General features: G+C 38.3%; 1 protein-coding gene across 12 annotated transcripts in view; it reads left to right on the top strand.

Annotated features, from left to right (window-relative positions):
- Positions 1-5037: 5037 nt before the first annotated feature.
- The window catches only part of APC7 (tetratricopeptide repeat (TPR)-containing protein), a 38293-nt gene continuing 21082 nt past the window's right edge, over positions 5038-22248 (top strand). For 6 of the 12 annotated variants that reach the window (XR_015973075.2, XR_015973074.2, XR_015973076.2 and 3 more), the window contains exons 1-5: positions 5042-5250; positions 10998-11066; positions 19892-19942; positions 21485-21622; positions 21749-21811. Coding sequence is in view for 8 of the 12 variants with exons in the window: in XM_008806349.5 (XP_008804571.4) it covers positions 5182-5250; positions 10998-11066; positions 19892-19942; positions 21485-21622; positions 21749-21811 (390 nt within the window). In the remaining 4 variants the exon portion in view is untranslated. Of the gene's footprint in view, positions 5251-10997; positions 11067-18872; positions 19122-19891; positions 19943-21484; positions 21623-21748; positions 21812-22248 lie in introns of those variants that run through there. The other 6 variants (XM_088710584.2, XM_088710582.2, XM_088710581.2 and 3 more) reach the window with 4 other exon arrangements.

Below are 22248 nucleotides of genomic sequence, written 5' to 3'. Positions count from 1 at the left end.
CTGGGTATGGACCGCATTCTGCTCAAGAAAAATTTGACCACGGTAATAGAGTGGATTTGGGGTTGAGGGCTCGACGTGGGTTCCAGCCTATTGCTATGTGATGTTCGCAGACTCTTAGACGAGGATGGTCTCTCGTGAACCACACATATCTACAGGAAGGCGAACAGCGCGGCTGACTGAGTGCCTTTATTCGCGGCCCACCATTCTGGAGGCTTCACCTAGAGTGACCAAGTGTCGGTGCCTCACTCTTTGTGTTATCTTCTCTTTTCTGATTTTGTTGGCTGCACCCACGCCCAGCATGTGTGAACTGCCGTTGTACCAAAAAAAAAAGAAAAAGAATTAGTGACAAGGGTCAAGTGATACATACCAATACTATATTGTAGAAACTCTATATGGATTTGTATGATAGTGTGTATTTAGTGACGTGATGATTGATTTGCTAGGTATGTATCGGCTGGCCATGGACTGTATATTAATAAATATCATGGTCTAAAAACTATATTGATTTGCCTAGAGGTATGTATTGCATCGCTGCTTTTGTATGTATCAAAGAGAAGTTTATGGCAAGCACCAGAAAGTTGTTAAGTGTGTATTGGCTTTATATAAACTATGTTTCATGGAATTTCAAGTTTTGTATTCGAGAAGGAACATATAATTTTTGGAATCCATAAAATACTTTATAGTAAATTATAAAAGCCCCATGGGGTTTACGTTTATTACATTTATACTTACTAACTTATAAAACCTATATTTACACCCAATTAAATTAACGATGTTAGTAAATCCGTTTACCTCATAAAAAGTCAAAATTGTTAATGTGTGACGAGTAAATTACAAATAGTCCTTAAGATTAGGCATAAATTATACTTACATCCAAAAATTTGAAAAATCTATGCTTATCTCTTTGAGATTTGTTTTTATCCAACATTTTAACCTATAATTTAACAAAATATTAATTAAACCATTAACTTAAATGGGACTAATTATCACGTCAGAAAAAATTTAGAAAATGACCAAACTAGCCTTAAGTGATATAACATCAATCCAAGAAGGAGAATAGTCGTGAGGCATCATAGGTCTGAGCTTAATCTTGATGAACTATCACAAAAGAATCATGTGCTAAGAAAAAAGTAATCTAGATCTCTCAAGCAAGTAGATGCCTCTAAAATTTTCTGCTGCAGAGAACTAAAATCAAGAGTTTTGTCGCTTGAGCTAGCCTATCCATGGTCTAAGCTAAGCTATTGAATCGCAACTAATGCATCCTCCAAAAAGAAGAGTTTTCGTGCACGTACTGATTTGGACCCTTTTGATGATAGGCTGCCAGAACTATTTTAGCTCCATATGTAGATATAGTAATTCTCATTTATAGCAATAATGTTAAGAAATCATATCTACAATATTGAATAAATAGAATTCAAAACTAGCAAATAATATACCGGTATCTCTGATCTCTATGATGTGGTGGGCGGGGAAGCGAGAACAAAATATGATCAGAAAGGATAGAGGCTAGTCGGGAAGGATGCTTGTCGTTAGATGTCGGTTGGAAAAGATGCTCGTCGTTGGTCACTCGTCGAGAAGGGACGCTTGTGGTAGGGTAGTGAAGCAAAAAGTAACTCCTTGCCGCTTGATCTCGAAGAGAAGAAGACTTTTAAAAATGTAATACTTCGAAGTGTTATGGAGTCGAAAATGTGAAAGAGGAGTCTTATTTTTTTATAAAGTTAATTTTGACCTTTACAATAGATAAACAGTTTCACTAATGTTGTCAATTCAAATGGATGTAAATGTAGGTTTTTACAAAATATTGGGTTTAAGTGTAGTAAACATAAATCTTATGAAGGTTTTTGTAAGGTTATTTTGGTCATTTTTAAAATTTTTCCTCACGTGATATTTGGGACCCATTAAAAGTTAACAATTCGTCTAATATTATGTTAAGTTATGGATAAGTATTGGATAAAAATAAACCTCATGGGATAAGTGTAGATTTTTCATACTATTGGGTGTAAGTGTAATTTACCTCTAATCTCATGAGGATTTTTTTTTTTTTTTGTGGAAAGGAAAGAGGAAAAAGAAGTAAAGAAATAGAGATGCCTGTGTTTTTTTGGAAATAATGGGATGCCATTAGCAAGAGGAGTTTCCTCTCATCTTGCCTCTTTTAATTACCAATTCAAGATTCATGCTAGTAGTTTTGTTTACCTAGCACACACACTAATTTAATCTGTTTAATTTTTTTTAGACTGATTTGACATATTTATTAACCAAGTTACTTTGGTTGGTTTGAGATATATATATTTGGAATGGATACGCATTTGATAAAGAGATCGGGTTTAGTTTTGAATTTTTGATTTATTAAATAAAAAAATTGAGTTCAAGATGACAAAGTTTTGATCTCATCTGTATCAGCTTATACCCCATTTGCCAATTTTACTTAGCACCTTCAAAAGTCTCAACTAGATATCTTTTGAGCCCTCTTGAGCCATGCCATGAGCTTTGGGTAATTTTATGTAAATCCAAGCGGCAATTCCAGACTCCTATTCTCTTATAAGCTTTAGTTTTACGTGACACATTCAATGCACGAGAGAGAAAATTACGTCTTAGGTGCGTTGAATAATATTGGAATTTGTGTTTCTGGCCGATGGCAGCAGAAAGAAATGGGCAACTTTTATCTTATTTTGATTATGGAAACATTATTACCATGGTAAATATATGCATAGATTGGGTCATAGAGATGTCTCTCTCTTTCTCTTGATTAGGAGGGGCTAATTCCCATCTTTCTATCCTATGCTCATTCCATCTCTCGTGACATAACTCCATTTGGAATGCAATCCCCGGTTCTCTCGCTGCAAAAGTCTTAATCCTCAATTTTTCTCATGTTAATAAAAATCTAAAAAGGCCAAATATACGCAAGCTTCCACTTGCATAAGGAGATGCTATTTTTGTATTTTAAATTTTTAGTCTCTAAATTAAAATGAAGCAACCTTACAGCTGCGCTCAAAAGCTTACCTTCTAATATTTCTCCTATTAATGAGATCATATTTATCCATTAAATTCTCTTTTTGCTTATATCGATCAATTACAATTTTATAGAACTAAATCTTAAGATACCTGCAATTTTGATATTTTTTTTGTTGGAGAGTGAATGCCAATTTCATTCTAGCATTCTAAAAAAGTGTCATAATGTGACCATCAACTCAATCCTCTAGGTTAGAATGCTACAGACCCTTCTTGGACTCCATGCAACCTATTAACTTTTGATGTCAGCTATGGGTCTCAAGATATACTCCTGTAAAGTTTTAGGTCTAGGTCCAAGTGGAGTAGAAACATGCTTAGATATGATCTAGACCTAACCAAACTTACTGATTCACTTGATACATGTCAAATATCCCATAGATTGTATAATTTCATTATCAGTTTTGCCCCTACTTTTTCACATATGACCTATTAAATAAAAAGACAATGACCTGACCCATATGGATTTGTATTCAACCCTTAAGATTCCTTAGGTTTTACGGTTCATACATACATAAACTCGGACTTGATTTGATTAATGGAAGGGTCAGATCTTGGTCAAAATTTAGATTGGATTCCCCTAATAGGTCCCCAACCTAACTCGACAGCACACCTCTCTGGAGCTGTTGCTTGGGTAGGTTCAATTACGCTAAGAATTAATCTTAATCCAAACGAATCTCTATATGTCCCAATGCTAGCCCGACGATCTCTATCTTAAGCTCTTGAGTTGTATCAAATTAATTGGGTTACCTAAGACTATATACACATTTTTTAATCAAAAAAATATCTCAGATAATTTTCCTAAGACTAGCATAAGGGTAGTTCACATCTTATTTAAATGCACTCGAAGAAATCTACAATTCAATAGGGTTAAAGATATAATAATAAAATAGACAAATATTTCATAAGAATATTTAAATAAAGGGGCTTTTTTGCATGAATACTCTCCTAAATATCAAATTTTGTATTAATACCCTTCCAAAATTGATATCTACATGTATACCCTCGTAAAATGTTTGTTTTGCTATTTTACCTTTTTTTATCTTTATTTTTGCATATGTACCCATATATTTTAACGGCGTTAAAAATTAACGGTTTCAAATTAAAATGATTAAAATACTCTTAATGGGTAGATGTGTAAAAAAAAAATATTTATAAGAGATCTTGGAGATTGTGTAATGCTTACTCTCAAACTATTCGTTTATACAGTAGTGATATTCTTTGTTTCTCTCTTCATTTTCGGATTTTTATCACTCATAGAATGGCAGAGGCAAATAGAGCTTTTGCACATTTTCGTTAATCCATGAACAGGATCGATCGGTCATGTCATATAGGCCCGAGTCAGACATCAAATTGCTTCGATTTGAATTATCCGGGGCCCCTTTTTTTTGCTGTAACTACTTGAGCCGGATGAGAGGAAACCTTCACGTCCGATTTTAAAGGGGGAAATCCAATCCTATAGGAACCTATCTCGATATCCATATTCTATTACTAATTTTTTTGGATCTTGAATCCCATTGTACTTATCCCTTTTCAAAAATTAATCCCTATTGATCGCAATGGAGGACAAAAAAATAATTTCAAAAAATTATTTTATTTTTAATTAAAATAAATATGGTTTTTATTAATGGAGTTAGAAGAACCGTTATATTAGGAGCATTTATGCAGAAACAGTATTTTATGAGGGTATAGAAATAAATATAAAATTTAAGAAAGTATTCATACAAATTTAAATTTTAGAAAGATATTTATGCAAAACACCTTTAAATAAATTGATTTATTGGGTTAGGCCAGAAAAATTCAAGTTGGGTTTGTTTCAATCTGATCCGATTTGGGTTCGGGTTGGGTTTACATGTTCAACACTAAGGTAATTCAACTTTGAGATTAGTTGGGTTGGGAATTTTGAGACTAAAACGTGTCCCAATTTCTTGGAACCACGGCCCAACTCAAGTCGCATCCGGCCGTCCCCCTTCAGGCTTTCATCGAGCGCAATGGCGTGGTATATATCACTTTTGAAAAAGCTTTGTTTTTACAACAAAAGAAAGGCTTACAAGGGCTTGCTCCTCTCTCTCTCTCTCTCCTCGCTTGCTCGGGTTCGCACGGATCCTAAGAATTCTTCGCTTTCTTCTTTGTTTCTCTTTCGATTTGCCAGAGAGGGCAGTAGAGGAGCGAGAAATGGAGGTTCCCAAGGATCAGATGACCACCCTTCTCGACAACGGCCTCTACGACTCGGCCCAGTTGCTGGTATCTACCCCTTCCAAATACCTTTCTTGAATTGTGTAAATCGACAACGAACATCAAGATTGCTTCTTTTTTTTTTAATTCAATACGATATCCTTCTGATTCGGTTTTGATTAGGATTTCTCCGTTTAATTTTCTCTTCCGTGTCAGTTGTTACTCAAATGGGCTCGAAATGCAGGTAGCAAGGATTTAATTTTAGAAACTGGTGGTTCTTATATTGTTATTTCAATGATGATAGTGAAAATGCGCCCTTGTTTCCTTCAGTTTGCTTGATGTTTTTTGGATGATAGTGATGTTGGCAAGAATGACTTTTGTTTCGGATCTTTCTCAATTTTTAGCTACACATGATCATATTGCCTGGTTGGTTCTTGTTTGCTTCATGGTCGATTGTTGAATTTGAGTACCTCTTCTAATGTTTTTATATTTTGTGGACCTTCTTATTCTAAATAAATTCTCGTTCTACTGATATTCAACTTTCAATAGTCATTTCTTTTTCATCACATCTGCTAATATTCTACTAATGTGTTCCAAGGGAACTTCTCCTAAACTTGAATGTTTCATGTGAATATGATAATTATTGAAAGTTTCCTGCATTTAGATCATGAAAAATTGCCATCACGTCTGGTTCTGAAAGGAAAATGGTTATTTTTAATTCAAGTACATGATCCGGTTAATTTAAGAGAAAAAATCCCTGAACCATTGCATTGGGGAATTCAACTCAAAGAAACTTGCGGCTGTGACTTTTCACTGCTTGGAATTCCACATGCTCTTCAAAAGTAGTGCATACACTTGTCATTGCTCCCGTATGTCACTACAACATTTTAAGTACTCATATATCAGATGCTTTTCTTGTAAGTATCCACTGAATATAAATTGTTGTGGTACCCTGTCATGGGTTTAAATACCCACATGTTGGCCTTCGTTGTCACTCCATTTTTTTTTGTTGATTGCATAAGTAAATCCTGTCAATCATTGGAACTCCCTTACATGGAGTCTAATAGGTTTAATAAAATTGTTGTTACATGTTTTAATCTTTGTTCGACTATCCCCTTAAAGCTTCATAATATGACACAGCTTTGTTACCACATGTTATAAAATGTAATTGGTATTATGTAATTCTTGTGGGCTTTATTGGGAAGTAGAGAAGTAGAAAGGAAAGGAGAGAGGAAGAGGAGTGGTATGGGAAAAGGAGAGGAAAGAGGGGGGGGGGGGGGGTGTAAAAAATGGAGTAATGGAGAGAACCATAGGGAGAACAGAGAGGGGATGTGAAAAAGGGAGTAATGCAGAGGACACACAAAAAATGGCCGAGTAATGGGTGAACCATAGAAAGAAAAGGGAGGGATTGTAGAAAGGGAGTAATGCAGAGAACCATGCAAAAGATTGCCCAGATCCATGCGATTTCCTTTTGTTTCATCAGAAGTTGCTGGTACAAAGGAATTTCTTCTTGCCTCTTCGACTAGTGGGCCTGCTTCCTGTTCCACCAGTGTCGCTTTTCCATTTTATTGGCCTGGGTCCTATTCTAATAAGGCAGTGCTTTTGTAATTCCTATTTGGCCTGGACATAGCTGGGCAAGAAGGTCTATATGTTGGATGGCTCACCTGCTGTACCAGTGGTTTCCTTGGGCATTTTGCCTAGTCAGGTTTTTGGATATTTTTGAAACAACAAAATGATGACCGCTATAACAACTCTTATTGACCATTTTGACAGGAAAGTAGGAAACTACATTTATTAACATCAGAATAATCGATTGTAACAATATTATCGGATGATAATTTTGTTTTTTTTTTTTCGGATTATAACTTCCAAGTAATTATAGTAATATTAACATAAGTAATAATGTTATTCTGTGAATAGTTAATGGGGCAAACTGCATTTGTTAACAGAACATTAAACTGCAAAAGGTTACAATTCAAACCACCCCTATATTTTTCTATATCAATAGGAGCCTTGAAAATTGTTACAATATCCATTACCACATGAGAACAGCCATTATTTAAGTTGTGACTCGTTTCTCTGCTATTTCTAATGAGTATATTATCTTAGACTTATCCTTAAAAATAGTTTTGGAAAACAAGGATATAAAGAATCAACAGAAAAAATTTGTAAACTGCAAAACCCATTTTTGTGTTTCTATTTGACCACTTGACCTTAATTTCCTATTGTTGCTATATAATGGTCGTGGAGCTAAACCACATCAGTTATTGTAATGTTATTATGAATCATTTTTTGATAAGAAATGCAGTGTTTATATTTATATAATAACTTTATTACCAAATGCTAGCTGTATAACAGCATAGCCCAAAACAATCATCCACTGCTACAACATTATTTTAAGCCTATTTGGCTTAAAAAATATGTTTTTGTATCCTTTATTACTATGCCATGGCAATTACTGTAAGCCTTTTATTGAAAAATAGTGAGCAATAACAGCAAAATAATGACATTTATTAAATATAGAAAGATTAGTCAAATATATATTTGTGAGCAAAATAGCATATTTCATATTTAAACAATAACATCATAGACATAATGGTAGGATATCAATGCCTATCAATGGCCAAAAGTATACCGACCTTTATGTTATCTGGTCTTAACAAATTATTTATGATATGACATCATTCTTCAAAAATGAAGTTTGTGCATTCGATTCCTTATGAGGTAGTTTTTGGAAATTATTAATCATTGCATTAATATAGGCGCACAATTAGTGTTGGATTCGAGGCACAATTTGAGCGATTGGTCAAGTGCAATTGTGATTTAGTCGAACTTTGGTAGCAGGAATCTTCTACCTAGGGTAATCTGCCTGCTTCAGAAACTCCTTGGGATCTTGAATCTGCACCTGGTTTTTAAGTGCTTCCTTAAAGTGTTCTTAGAATACTTGTTTCCTCATACTTGCATTTGTACCACTTTCATTCTCTTGGAGTCATAGACAAGTCAAGTGGCACATTTTAGGTGAAATGGATGTTGTTTATGGTTCCATCGGAGGCACATTTTGATAGCAGAGTCCGACATAGCTATGACAAAGTTGAACATAGCCCAAGTGGCTTAGATGAACGTAGTATGTGAAGAGTCAGGATACATGAGTGCTAAACAACATTAGTTGCTTCACCATAAAATGATTATGTTGTTGGTTTGAGTTGTCTTGTGGTTAAGCTAGATTTGTACATTAATGTTGGTAAACACCTTATACATTGCAATATGTGGTTATTCTTGTGTAGATAGCATACTACAACTTAGATTAGGTTGTACAACTTAAGGAATTGATGTAGAAAATGGCAACTATGGGTTAAGAGAGGTTGCCATTAACAAGTCTCATTTTATTTTTTCTTGTTGAAATGAATCTCACTTTTGCTCATCTGTCTAAATGATGAAAATCATGGTTTGCCGAACCGGACTGTACCGGCCGGTTCGCCCCGGTACGAACCAGTCTGGTCTGGAACCAGTACCCGGACAGCGTGAAAACCGGTTCCAGTTATTTTCGGACCGATCCCAGCCGGTTTGCACTGGTACATATTTTTTTTTTTGCAGTGGGAAAGCGCGTGGCACTTTCGGCCATGCGCTCCTCGAGCAGAACACCCCATGCGCGGGGCAGAGCGCCCCTCGCGCGGAGCAGAGCGCCCACGCACGAGCGCGTGATTCCCCGCCCCACGCGGTTCTGCGTGCGGTTCCCCACACGGTTCCCCACGCTGTGAACTGCCATGTGAGTGATTCCCCCGCAAGCGCGGGGCAGCGCACGCGGGCACGCGATTCCCCGCCCCGCGCGGTTCCTCGCGCTGTGAACCGCCGCACGGGCGATTCACCAGCCCGTGCGGGGCAGCACGCTCGTGCGCCCACGCGCTCAGGCGGGCTCATTAATGCCACAGAGTGACATTTAATGCCACTTTGTGGCATTTATCCCGCACGTCCGCGCGCAGACGTGAAAACCAGAACATAAAAAAAAAACACGCCTACCAGTTCGGGTACGAACCGAATTGTACCGGTCCGGTAGGCGACCAATATGCCTACCGGTACCGGTACGGCAGAACTTAATGAAAACTATTAGTTTGGAAAGACTTCTCTTCTTAACCCTTGAATTTCAATCAAAGCATTAGTAATGGGTTCTTTTGAATCATGTTTTGTCGTATGGGAATTCGATAGGAGCTTCAATTGATATGGGTCTTTCACAAGTATCTTTATTTCTCCACCTTTTATGTCTATTTCTATAAACATTTTGTAATAAACCCATGTATCTCATATTATAAGGATTTGGAGCATATGTCCAAAATTTTCTCCTCAATTTTATCAAATCTATTACATTTATATAATGAAAATTATTGATATTTGAAAAATCAAAACCTCTCAATCCGTATCCACCCACGATCATTTCGGGTCACCCTTATTTGACCTTAACTTATTTTATTTTGTAAGACTCAATCCCCACTAAACCTAACTTAATGATATTTGAAAAATCAAAACCTCTCAATCCGTATCCACCCACAATCATATTAGGTCACCCTTATTTGACCCTAACTTATTTTATTTTGTAAGACTCAATCCCCACTAACCTATCAAATCCAATCCTTATAATTCTTATTGGCTAATTTCCAAAATGATTTATATAACTAGTATTTAGAAAAAGACCAACCACTCAAAATTCTTATCCAATGTTATGATTCAACCAAGCCTAAATCTTTTCAACCAAAGAAAGCTAAACAGAGCCGAAATGACCGGTTCAGCTTGAACCGAGCAGACCCGATCTCCGACCAGGTCGGTTCAGCAGTAGAAAACGGTTCCGGCCCCTAAGGGGCCGAAATCTAATTGGCTCTGGCTGAAATCGGACGGAACCGACCAAAATCGGACGGAACCAAACGGTTCCGTTCGGTTCGACTCGGTTCGAATCGATACCGACCCATACCGGATGCTGACCGGTACGGGTCTCGATACCGGTTCGGCTAACCTTATTTTTAACCCAAATAGAACTCTGCCATCATGAGCCTAGGTTAGGTCAGGTTTTTGGGTTAGTTTAATTTATGCCACCCCTAAGAGATTGGATCCTGGAACACATCTAGACTCTAGGTCTCTCCAGAGCAGGTAACCAGATGGCTTGGCATCTCGGAATACCAATTTTTTGATTTAGTTTGGTTTTTCCCCTTTTTGTCCTTGTTTTTGATGGTTGTTCTAGTCCTTCTTGATATCATGCTGTACCATATGGATCCTGTCTGTGATTGAGATGGGCTTCAATGCTGGGATTTAAACCCTTGATTGTTGGAGTATTGCTCCTTTTAAAGAATCAAGGTTGACATTGGTTCTGGTCCTTGGTGCTAACCTTGGCTCTGCAGAGTTGACCGTGATTCTTTAAGGTTGTCCATGAGTTTTTTTAGCATTCTTATTATTATCTGTTTTTTATATTTGACATCTTTCTTCTACATATTATTTTTGTTCTCTTATTTTCCATAACTAAGCATGTTCAATCATGTGCCACCTTACTAATCACTAATAAAGGTATGAGGCTAAACTGACAAAATACTGTAATATCATTAATGTTTTACATAAGTTGTTGCAATGTTAAAGTCATTGACAAACTCTCTGAACATCCACCAGAAGGATGTATGATGGCCAATCAGTGTATATATAATGTATTAGGATAAGATTCTTTTAGTTATTTCCTGCAGACTGCAGTTACATGTTAAATAATTGTTTGGTTTTTACCAAAATGTATACTGTTGATGAGCTATTAATCTAAGTGCGAACTTCATGATGAATTTTGACAGGGATGCTTTCTTGTATCCTCAGCTATTACAAATATTGAGGCCAATCCCTATATGAAGGTTGAAAACTTGGTAAGCTTTATAGGTCTAATATAGCTAACTGTGTATATACTTTCTTTCAAATGGTTTGCAGTTTGACCTTTCTTTCTATGTAATATTCTTTCGCTTGAAGAGCATTTGTTTTCATTTATTTATGCACACAGAGACACGTACATATACACATACAATACACACACACAAATATATAGATATAGATATAGATGTAGATATGGATATAGATATAGATACTCATACTCATATATATATATATATATATATATATATATATATTCATATATACATACATACGTATACATGTGCATGTGCATATGCATATGCTTATAACTAGGCAGCTAAAATGAACATTAGGGCGTGGTCTTACATAAAATATAGGTAGGTAGAACCAAAAAAGGTTATCTGTTGGGAGGGTTTAATCAACTTATCTGTGAATTTAATTTGAGCAGGATATTCCCTTTGAAAGCATTCTAGAACTAGAACTCCTAAATGGAGGTGGCGGTGCATGTGCTTGCGTGCCAGTGAGGAATAAGCACAAAAAAGTTTAGGTCTGAGCAAGGTTCGCGGTACCGATCGTACCGACGTACCGGTCGGCTCCGGTATCGGTACGGTACCGTTGCCGAACCGAGCCGAACCGATACCGTACCGATAGGGTACATTCAGCGACCCCATCGTCGTTTTTTTTTTTGGAGTTTTTTGGATGTTTTCATGTTTAGGTTTAAGGTTAAAAGTAGATGATGCAACTTATTACTTCCAAATGATTCAAATAATGAGATGAAGAACATAAAAAATTTTCAAATTAAGATACAATCAATTACATACGTTTAAATCACTCTCGAATATCTAAAATCGGGTCGAATGGCGATGCTTCTCGTCAATATCTGGATCATCAGCATAATATGGAGGCAGATCAACCCATCCCTCTAACCAAGCGGCATTGTAGTCTTGTATGCTCAATCCTCGAGGAATGCGCGTTGGATCATAAGAACTCTCGGATCTCTCGCTGAAGCTCTGGCTCTGAGAGGTGTCTTGATAAGGGGCCCATCCGAATATGCCGGCACTAAAATCTGATCCGTAAGATCCTCCGGGCTGCGCAGGATAGTAGCTACCGGAAGATGACTCCGATGCACCATATGATATCCATAGGCTGGCTGAGGCCGCGGATAATAGGAAGACTCGGAACTTGATACATCAATGGATTCGACTCCATATGGAAGGTCATCTGCAGCTGCATCCTGGCCTCTTGAACGACCTCGAGGAGCTCTTCTTCGATATGCAATGGTATCTGACTGGCCTATATCAGACGGCCTACCGTGGTCCGTATCTTGTGTAGCATATGTAAACTGAGACTCACCGGTGTATCGAAAATCTTCCTCCGGCTGTGTCTCATAACTAGTACCATACTGTCCTCCACTTCCTCCATGGCTAGTAGATCCATCACCACCAGAATCTTCATCGCTGCTGGTCCAAGTCTCCTCCTCGACACTCTCCATTGGGGCCTTTTCCTTTCCTTTTCTTGTTTGTTGGGATTGACGCCCTCCTGATCGAGTCGACTGGGTAGTAGAGCGTCCTCGTCCTCGTCCTCGCATGAGAGGATCATCTCTCTGAACGGGAGCATCGTACCAGTCATGCGGTGACTGGCTCCCCTCTAGCCACGTCATATCAACTGTAGGAGTGCGTGGAATGTTGCGCTCAGCCCATTGCTGTGGATCGACCATAGCCTCGGTGGCTATGATACTGGCTGGTCGTCGAGGCGATCCTGGCTCATCAAGCTCGGGCTCCTGCTGCTGGGCCGCAAGCCAGTCGAGCATAGGATTATCATCATCATCTGTAAAAGTCCTATAGATGGGATCTGCATACTTGAGCTCCACTTCCTCTTGAATGCATTTTAGCCTCAACCGTAGATTGTAGTGCACATAAACTAAGTCGTTGAGGCGCTTTTGTGTCAAACGGTTCCTTTGTTTGCTGTGGATGAGGCCGAAGGTGGACCAGTTGCGCTCACAGCCAGTCGAGAAGACCGTTTGGGAGAGAATCCGGATAGCTATCCGCTTAAGATTTTTTGCGGATCCGCCAAAATGAATCCACCATTCAGCTGCAAAAATATTGAAGATAATTATATTTTATATATATGATGGCCTCATAGTTGAAGATAATTCAGATGCAAAAATGTCTTGCAGATTTGTATTGTACCTGGATTCATAGTTGTCTTGCTCACGACAGTTGGTCGCTGTCCAAAGCTGTGGCTACCCTCTCTAAATAATTTGGTTTGTGGAAAGAAGCTTGTTGTAGTATGTCAATAATATAAGATCTGATATATTTACATATGTTACTAAATCATAGTTACCTCTTCTATACATAACGCGGCGACTTCTGGATCAGGCTCCATCTTATAAATAACATTACGCAGAGCATGAAGAAGTTCATCATCCATACCAATTCCACTCTCGTACTGAAACCGGGGATTCAGATAGTATGCTGCACATAGATGACACCATCTTAGTATAACTATACAATATATCAATCAGTATAATTATCAATATTATCGCTTACCTGCTAGATGCAATTTCCAATCCATTTGGGCTCCCCACCGCCGCTCAATGATGTCGATGTACTCCTGGGCACGGGCTACATCTGCCTCCATGATCTGAGCCTTTGCCTTCTCCATCATGTGATACAAAAAGCCCATCTGGGGATACCTCTTGCTATCCACGGCCCGCAGCACTTCATATAATGGTTTGATAGCCTTGACTATCGCATTGGCCCGCTGCCAGAATGACTGCCTGCTTACCAAGTCTTCCATCCTGCTTCCTTCAGTGCCGGCCTGGGCATATCTACTTTCCTGCCACTCGGGACTAACAAACATCTGACGTAGGGCTCCTTTCTTCTCGATAAGGCTATCAAGTGCAATGTAATTCGTAGCAAACCGTGTGACTCCTGGTCTAAGAATTTCTCCCCCTGCATACCTTCTCATTAATGAAAGAACCCAAGTATGGCTATAAATATACCTGGTGATGCGTTGGGCTATCTCCACCGTATGTTGCACCCTACGGATCTTTCCAATATCCATCAGGATGAGGTCGATGCAATGTGCAGCACATGGGGTCCAGAAAATTTGTGGTCGCCGCTCCATCAAGACCTGCCCGGCCAACTTATATTGCGGTCCGTTATCAGTGACGACCTGCACGATATTCTCCTCTCCAATCTGATCAATCACCTCCTCCATAAGTTTGAGGATGTATGAGGCGTTGTGCACCTTATCCGAAGCATCAACTGACTTGTGGAAGAAGGTCTTCGTATCACAGTATGTCAGAAAGTTGATGATGGCCCGCTTTGTCGGACCGGTCCAACCATCACACATCAGAGTGAGCCCATATGTGAGCCACTTGCTTTTATATGAACCAATCCAATTCTCTAGCTCCTCCTTATTGTTGTCAAGAAGCTCACCGTAGATGTCCCTCGGACCTGGAGGATCAACACCGGGACCGGCAGTCTGTATGGCAGAAATGGCAGACTTGTAGTATGTATTGTCTGCAGCATTTGCTGGAATGTGGCTGAAGTGGAACCAGGATCCAATAGCTCGCCACATATCCTTCTTCTTTTCCTTCTTCCACATTGTGTCTACTCTTTGCTGCTTCGAATCTCTCCTGGGAAAGGCATGCGGATCTACATCATGGATTGACGCACCTGGTGGAATCCCTCCGGAAGACTTCTTTCGGCTACCAAAACCACCCAGGATAGATGCAGTCCGGCTACGTCCTCTGCCCTCGCCCTCCCTGACTGATGTTGTCCTTTGAAACTCTGGATCTTGTCTGCTTCCACCAGAACCGGCGCCCGACTCAAAAAACGAGGGCCCAAATCGAGCTCGATGCCTCGCCACCTCCTCCTGCTGCCATCGATCATCTAGACTCGCCCGCATGGCAGCCTGGATCTGTGCCTCCTCCTCATCTGGACCCTCGACCTCCTGTGACTCCATCAAGTGATAGGAAGGTGCTTCTGCAGCTTGGCGTTCCACCTCCGCTTTCTGCTTGGCTGCCCTCTCCTTGGCTGCTTTGATCTCAGCGAGGTTTTTCCTCATCAGCTGACGGGTGGTCGGTGGGCACTCCGAGCATGTAGATATCTCACAAGAATTACCGGCTAAGTGCTGCTTTAATCTGGTTACTCCTCCTCCTTTGAAGCACTTGTGGCAATAATTGCACTGAAACTGGTGACGTTCACCGAGCATCTTTCCATGCTCCCAGCCAATATTACGCTCTTGGGGTTGCCCTCTCCTTGATGGCTCCATTCCTACGACCACATTAATTTTTTTCAATTTTTATTTTTTTGTAATTAAAAATTAATTTTTAAATTTATTAATTAAATTATAAATTATATAAATTCTGTAAAAACAACAGTTAATGTCATCATTAACATCGTCTATATATCAACAACATATAAAAATTTCAAAACGAAATGGAATCATTGAATCATTTCCTAATTTTTGGCAATTTTTGACTTAATTTTTTTAAGCAATTTAAATGAAATATTAAAAAAACAATGTAGGGGAATTTTACCTTATTTTGTTTTTGCTGGATTTTTCTTCAAGAAAAACGACGCTCTCCGACCTTTCTTATTTTTTTTCATGCCTTTGTCTTTGCCTTTCTCTTCTTTTCCTCCTCCTTTCTCTTTGCCTTTCCTTCACTTAAGCTGATGGATTTGGCTTCAGCCTTCAGCATTCGGTCGGCTTTTATAGCCAACCATTGGGTCACTGTGGCACTTTGAAAAGTGCCACTGTGAGCCACAGCGCGGCACTTTCGAAGTGCCGCGCGAAGTGCCGCACCGGCACTTTCGGTCGAAGTGCCGCACAAAGCGGCACTTTCGGTCACATTGCCGCACAAAGCGGCAATTTAAAAGCGCCGCTTTCAAAGTGCCGCACAAAACGGCACTTTGAAAGTGCCACAGTGCCACGGTGTGGCACTTTCAAAGTGCCTCTGAAAGTGCCTCTGGCCAGCGCTGTGGCACTATCAAAGTGCATAGTGCCACAGCGCTGGCACATTATTTCCAGCACCGAATCGGTGCGAACCGGCTCGGTTCGCACCGGTTCGAGCATGTACCGGTGCGAACCGGCTCGGTTCGCACCGGTATGGTGCTCGAAACATTCGGTTCCGACCCATATTGGGTCGGAACCGTTTTACACACTGGAACCGGACCGGTTCCAGTCGGTACCGGTCCGGTTCGGGCTGAACCGACCGGTACAGGTCGGTTCAGCAGACCCTGGGTCTGAGGCAGTGAATTGTCCTGCGGCTGTAAAAAAATGTCTCATTTCTATCACCACTAAAAGGAAATTGTTTAAGTGCTCTTATTTCTTCCATATGTTCATCTATCTTAAAGAATAAATTAACCAAAGTAGGAAGGACAATCCAAAGAATTCAGTTTTCTTTTGGGTGATCTATTTGTGCAAAAGTTTGCTGCTTCAACATTAAGAATTTAGAAACTATAACACTTAGCTGGCCTGTACATAACTCAATGTGGAGAGCCATGCTAAAATGGTTAGGATTTGAAAGGAGTGGAACAAGATTCTTTCTAAAATTATACTAACATATATCGCAATTGTTGTCATAAGATCAATTGGAACTATCTCATGGCTACTCCAAGTTAGGTTGTCACACCTTTGAAAAATGCACTTAGGGACTGGCTTGGTTCATTTTGGTGTTGGACCATGGTTAGGAATTAGAGATCTGAATTAATAATAGTAAGGTTTGCCATATCAATCAGATTGTACCATACCAGATGTACCATACTATACCAATGTCGAACCGTGTACCGACACTTGGTATGCCTAGCCGTCTCGTACCGTACCTCATACTGACATTATAATAAGATGGTACCGGTACAGGGTCTGGTACCGAGACGGTGAATCTTGAATACTAGCAATTTGGCAGCTAATGCGCATTACTTTTTTTCATCAAGTCATTGAGAGAACCACCTCTTCTAGGTCAGTGGAACAATGATTTTGAATAGAAGTGAATTAATTCAAACAATCTTGCATCCAAGTGAAAATAATGATTCTAACTTTCTTAGTATGCTCTTGAAGAATTCTCATAAAGTTTTCCCTCATAGCCTTGTTTCAGTGTTAAATTTCATCTAATATAGTTGGTTTGTAAAAATGGGGATAAGTACTTATGGTTTATATGTATTCTGCGTGACTGCGTGGCAATAAACAAACTATTTGCAAAGAGAAACATCTTCCAGTACTTTCTACAAAGGGCCATTATTGATGGGAGTAGGCAAGGAGATTCCATGTTCTACATATTCACCATGGATTGCCTAGGTCTTGTTGTACAGGTCTAATGAGGATGCCATGGTTGATAGCAAGAAAGTTAATTACCTTATTCATTTCTCATGTTGAGATATGTTTTATTTTAAGACAAATTTATACAAGTTCGTCGTCTCAGTACCGGGCCCCGTACTGGTGCCACTCTAGCACTGTGTCGATACATATGATATGGGATCTTTTTGGCATAGTGAATGTTGATACAACTTCCGTACCGTGTATCGATACCGAACCAGTGTGGTATGATATATCCCGTACTGCCTACTTCGGGCTAAGCGGTACAGGTCGATATGGCGAACCATGTTTATACTATTCAATGTAGTTATTAAATTTATATAGGAACACAACAAGGTAGTTAATAAAATTCACTTATCCGTGAAGTGTGCATTAGGTTCATTATTCATACTTGTTATAAGCCGATATTTATTTCAAAATTTAACTCTTTTTTTTGGATGTTTAACTTATCAGGATGTTTAACTTTTTTGAAGGGACCATATCAGACTTAAGAGTTTGTTGCATAGGGTGGTAACGTATATATAGCTTGGAGCAGATATAACTCTGGAGCTAGTCACAACCTTCTTATTAATTTATATGTATTGGATGGTGTAGAATTTGTGTCTACGCTTGCTTGCATATATATCTTTCTTTCACCTGACTACATTTTGATATCCATGCCATTGAATGTATGCACATGTTTATATGTATATTAACCTAGAATTCAAATCATGGTATGCCGTACCGGCCCGAACCGGATGGTTCGGAGTGTACCGTATCGGTTCGGTACCGGTATCCGGTATGGATGGCATACCGACACTTGGTACACCAAAAAACTTCATACCATTACCATACTACACTGACATTATACTAATGTGGCACCGATACGGGGTCCGATACCGAGACGGCGAACCTTGATTCAGATGAAGATGCACTTGTGAATTTAAATGAGGATTTTGATCTCATAGATGATCCATGGATTGGAATTTGTACCCATATAGATGCATCAGAATTTAAATGTCTTAAGGTGAAAGATTACCTTCGAAGATAATGTGAATAGGATCCGGTCAGTCTATACTGCTTATGGAGTTTTTAGCCTCATATTCTCATTGTCTTTGAGGTAGCTATTAAATGACATGTTCTTGGTATATGCCCTCGACACTAGGTGGCTGTTTTGTTCATTGGCTGTCTGAGGTTTGCATGCAAACAGATAAGTTCCTGCCTTGGTTCCATGTTATGTAAGGGGAGCTTTGTTTTTCAGAAGTTTCACTGTCCAGGTTTTATGGAATGTAACTATTTCAATAACATGTTTATGAAGGCAATCAAACAACATTTATTTTGTTTTTAGAGTTTAATCAACCTGTTTTATAAAACTTGGGAACCTACTCGATTTTGATTTTTCTTTTATTTTTTGAAGCCTAGCAAGGTCATCTATCTTCTGATATTTTATGAGCAAATTATGATACTTGTTACTGATAGAGCTCTAGATTCATAAGGTTTTAACTTTTTCATTCATGCAGTATATGTGTCATTCGGCATGTATAAAAGATTTTCACAGGTAGCAATTCTGTAAGCGAGATCCAAACAATTTGATGAGTTCACTATTTGCAAGTAAGAAAGGTGGAAATTACTAATGAAATTTAAGTCCTTTTAATGACCAAGTTGTGAATATTCTCACCCAAAGGATCAACTCTGAGTACTGTGCTTCAAGGGATTGAAGGAAAGTTTTGTCTATCACTCATCGACTTGATGTCTATAATTATAACTGGGTAAGTTGACAACAAATTTGTGTATGACAATGCAGATTGTTGTCTGCAATCCTTCATATACATTTTCCTGCAACTTCTTCACAGTTTCTTCTTTCTTTACCACAAATTGGAGCTTGATAGGAAAATCTTGATGTTGCTGTTTTAGAACATATTTTGTTGCACAAGTAACGGAAATTTAGGTTACCAATTGTTGGCTTAAGCATGTGGTAGGCTCTCAATAATAATTTATTATGTAATATGGTATGGTAGAATTCTTTACGGTACATTGACAAACTCCTTTTGGAAATAAGGAAGTTGGTGAATGACTATAGCTAAGAACTTTCGCATTAAGGGTTTTTTTATTCCAAACTAATCATAGATATATCAGCAACTAAGTCAGACATTCTTCTTGGAGCATGCACTGTCCTTTAGCAATAAAAGTGGATACATATGATGATTAACTTAATAATATCCTATTGATCTTGCTTCACTAACTAGGGCCGCATATTATTGACAAAAAGCTGCACATTGGTGGTAGGTGGTGTATTACGGCCTGCAGGTTTTGGAATGATGACTCATAGTTATGTTGGTATATATAAGCATTAGATTTTTTATGCTTATTAAATGCTTTCCTCTTGTCATTTGCCTTATTCCTAGATAAATTGCACCATTCTTTTCAACACATACTATTCTCATTTTGTCATCCTCATTGTCTCACCATTTTATTTTCTTTGCATCTTAACATTTTTTCAACCTTTTATTAGATAATCAGACACATGATTTTGTTGTAGGTGCTTCAAGGTGATGCTTTGTTTGGAGAAAAGGAATTTCGTAGGGCACTGGTAACAATTACGATAAAATATATATTTTGTGCTTGATTATTTATAAAAAATATTAATTGGATCATGGAAAATGAACACTAATTTATTTTATTTATTTTCCAAGGTTAAATATCATACACACTAATAGGCTGATATTTTATTTATTTATTTTATCTGTTTGTTCGATACCCCTAGTCTTCTCCTACCCAATAAAGCCTGATGGGGTCCCTTCCAAGTTGCTTGAGCAGAGCTCTATTCGTTCGATACCCCTAGTTATTTGATCACCAACCATTTTGTTCATCTTCCTCCATGATGACTATGAAAAATAGGAGCCTTAGTACCAATAAACCAACCTTTGTCAATTTAAGCACTTGCCCATCTTATAGTGGATGTCATTACTTCTCCATTTTTAACTCCATTGATGTCCTATCAATTTCGATTATTTAATCTTTGTGTCCTCCAACTTTTGCATTGGCATCCCAATTTAGAATGGAAAAGGGCGGATCAACTTCCCTATAATTTCTTGGAAAACTCTTGTCAAGCTGCAGTCCATGTGACAGGAATCAAAGTTAACTGGATGCCTGACAGAAGCTGCTGATATCAACAGGACACTTTTGTTCCTCTAAGTAAATGTTTGAGAAATTATTCTTAAGTTTAGATCCCTCAAGTTTGACTGACTTTGGCTTGAAGGTACTTCGACATTGTATTGGTAACCCCTCCGTTATATTGATCATAATTCACAGAACTTCAACAAAGTTTCATGCATTTTTGAGCCATAAATGTTTCTAAACTTCTACTTGGTTAATCCGTACTTAACCTCCTTCTGTGCACTTCTATATCTACCTTATGGCCCAATAACTTCTCAAACTAGGTACTTTTCTTAATTGTGCCTCTTGATTTCTGTTAAACAGTCTTCTTGCTGCTCTACGTGGTCTTCATTTTGTTTTAATTTTTCTCATGAGTCATGACGTGCTCTTCATACATCTCCTGGTTGCAGCTAATGTTGTAAGGGAGACACTGTAGTGCTCTAATTGTTAATTCTTCTCTACCTGTTCTTACAGAATTTAAACATAATGATGCATCCTTATCATTTGACTTTGCCTACTTGGATTGTAGTGCTCTCATTGTTTCCATGTTCCCCCTATATTGCAACACTTGCTTATAATCAATATCTTTCCTCAAGTTTTTTCCTGTTTACTATAGAACAATCATATATGTATTTGCGGGTTTATCAGGAGGAGAATCTCAAATAGGGTGGTATATGGAGGGCCGCAAATGCCAAGTATTTTTATAGTGACTTTCATTGTGGAAGTTCACAATGGGGTTATCATTGACTGAGCAAATAGACATGAACAATTGTCTATCATTGCCAAAATGTCTTTTCTCTCTCTCTTAATAACAAGTTCATGGGAGGAGTATTGCTAGCTCACTTGAACTCCCATATATCTTCCCGTCGAAAACTTGTGATCCTTATACATTTATTTTTTATTACTGGTACCAATCTGATTTGTTTGCCTTGTTGATGAAGTTCTACTATTATTAATTTTTTTTCTTTCTGTTCAGAGTATGTACAAACAAGCACTGCAGCATTGCAAAGTTATTCCTAAGCAAACAACAAGTTATTCTAGAAGTTCATTATCCACATCAAGTAGGTCATCTTCCCCAAATTCTATCAATGTGTCAGCAATTAATGAAAATGAGGTTGGTCTCGTTCTCTTCTGTGAGCCTTTTACTTTGATTTCATTTGTCATAACCTTCTTAACTTTAAAGTACAGGGGTACTAATAGATAATGTTTTTATTTTGTGGAATGTTTTCATTATTGGCAGGTGAAATTTAAAATTGCTCTTTGCTATTGTGCAATAAGTGAGAACCGTGCTGCTCTTTTAGAGGTTGTCCTTGAACTCTTTATCTTGTATATTCTTGTCTGGTTAATTCCTCAGGTTGTAAGCCAGGTGGAGATCCATCATTTTGTTACTTCCATGAACTTGAGATGGTTATACATCATATGTTGCTCATGGATGTTCTGTCTTACTTCTAGAACATTTAAAATGCATTGTTCCCAAGATTGTTAGTGTATGATTTATTCATAACATGTAGATAGTATGCAAAGAACTTGAAATGTTCTAAATAATTATGATATGATGATGTAACTGGTTTGATGTAAGGACATGGACATGAGTGTTGGATTTTGACATAATTCAAGGAGACAAATTTGAGAAGAGGAATAGTAGTTCTCAAAAGTTTTAGTATAAAGGATGTCTATCATGAAAAAAGTTACTATAAAATCAAAATATATAAAAATAAGAAATCAACAATCTTTTAATAT

Source organism: Phoenix dactylifera, chromosome 14, assembly GCF_051530095.1.
Source record: "Phoenix dactylifera cultivar Ajwa chromosome 14, Ajwa_hap1_PhDact_Kaust_v1.1, whole genome shotgun sequence".
NCBI classification, from domain to species: domain Eukaryota; kingdom Viridiplantae; phylum Streptophyta; class Magnoliopsida; order Arecales; family Arecaceae; genus Phoenix; species Phoenix dactylifera.
This window is presented reverse-complemented; position numbering and strand designations above follow the sequence as displayed.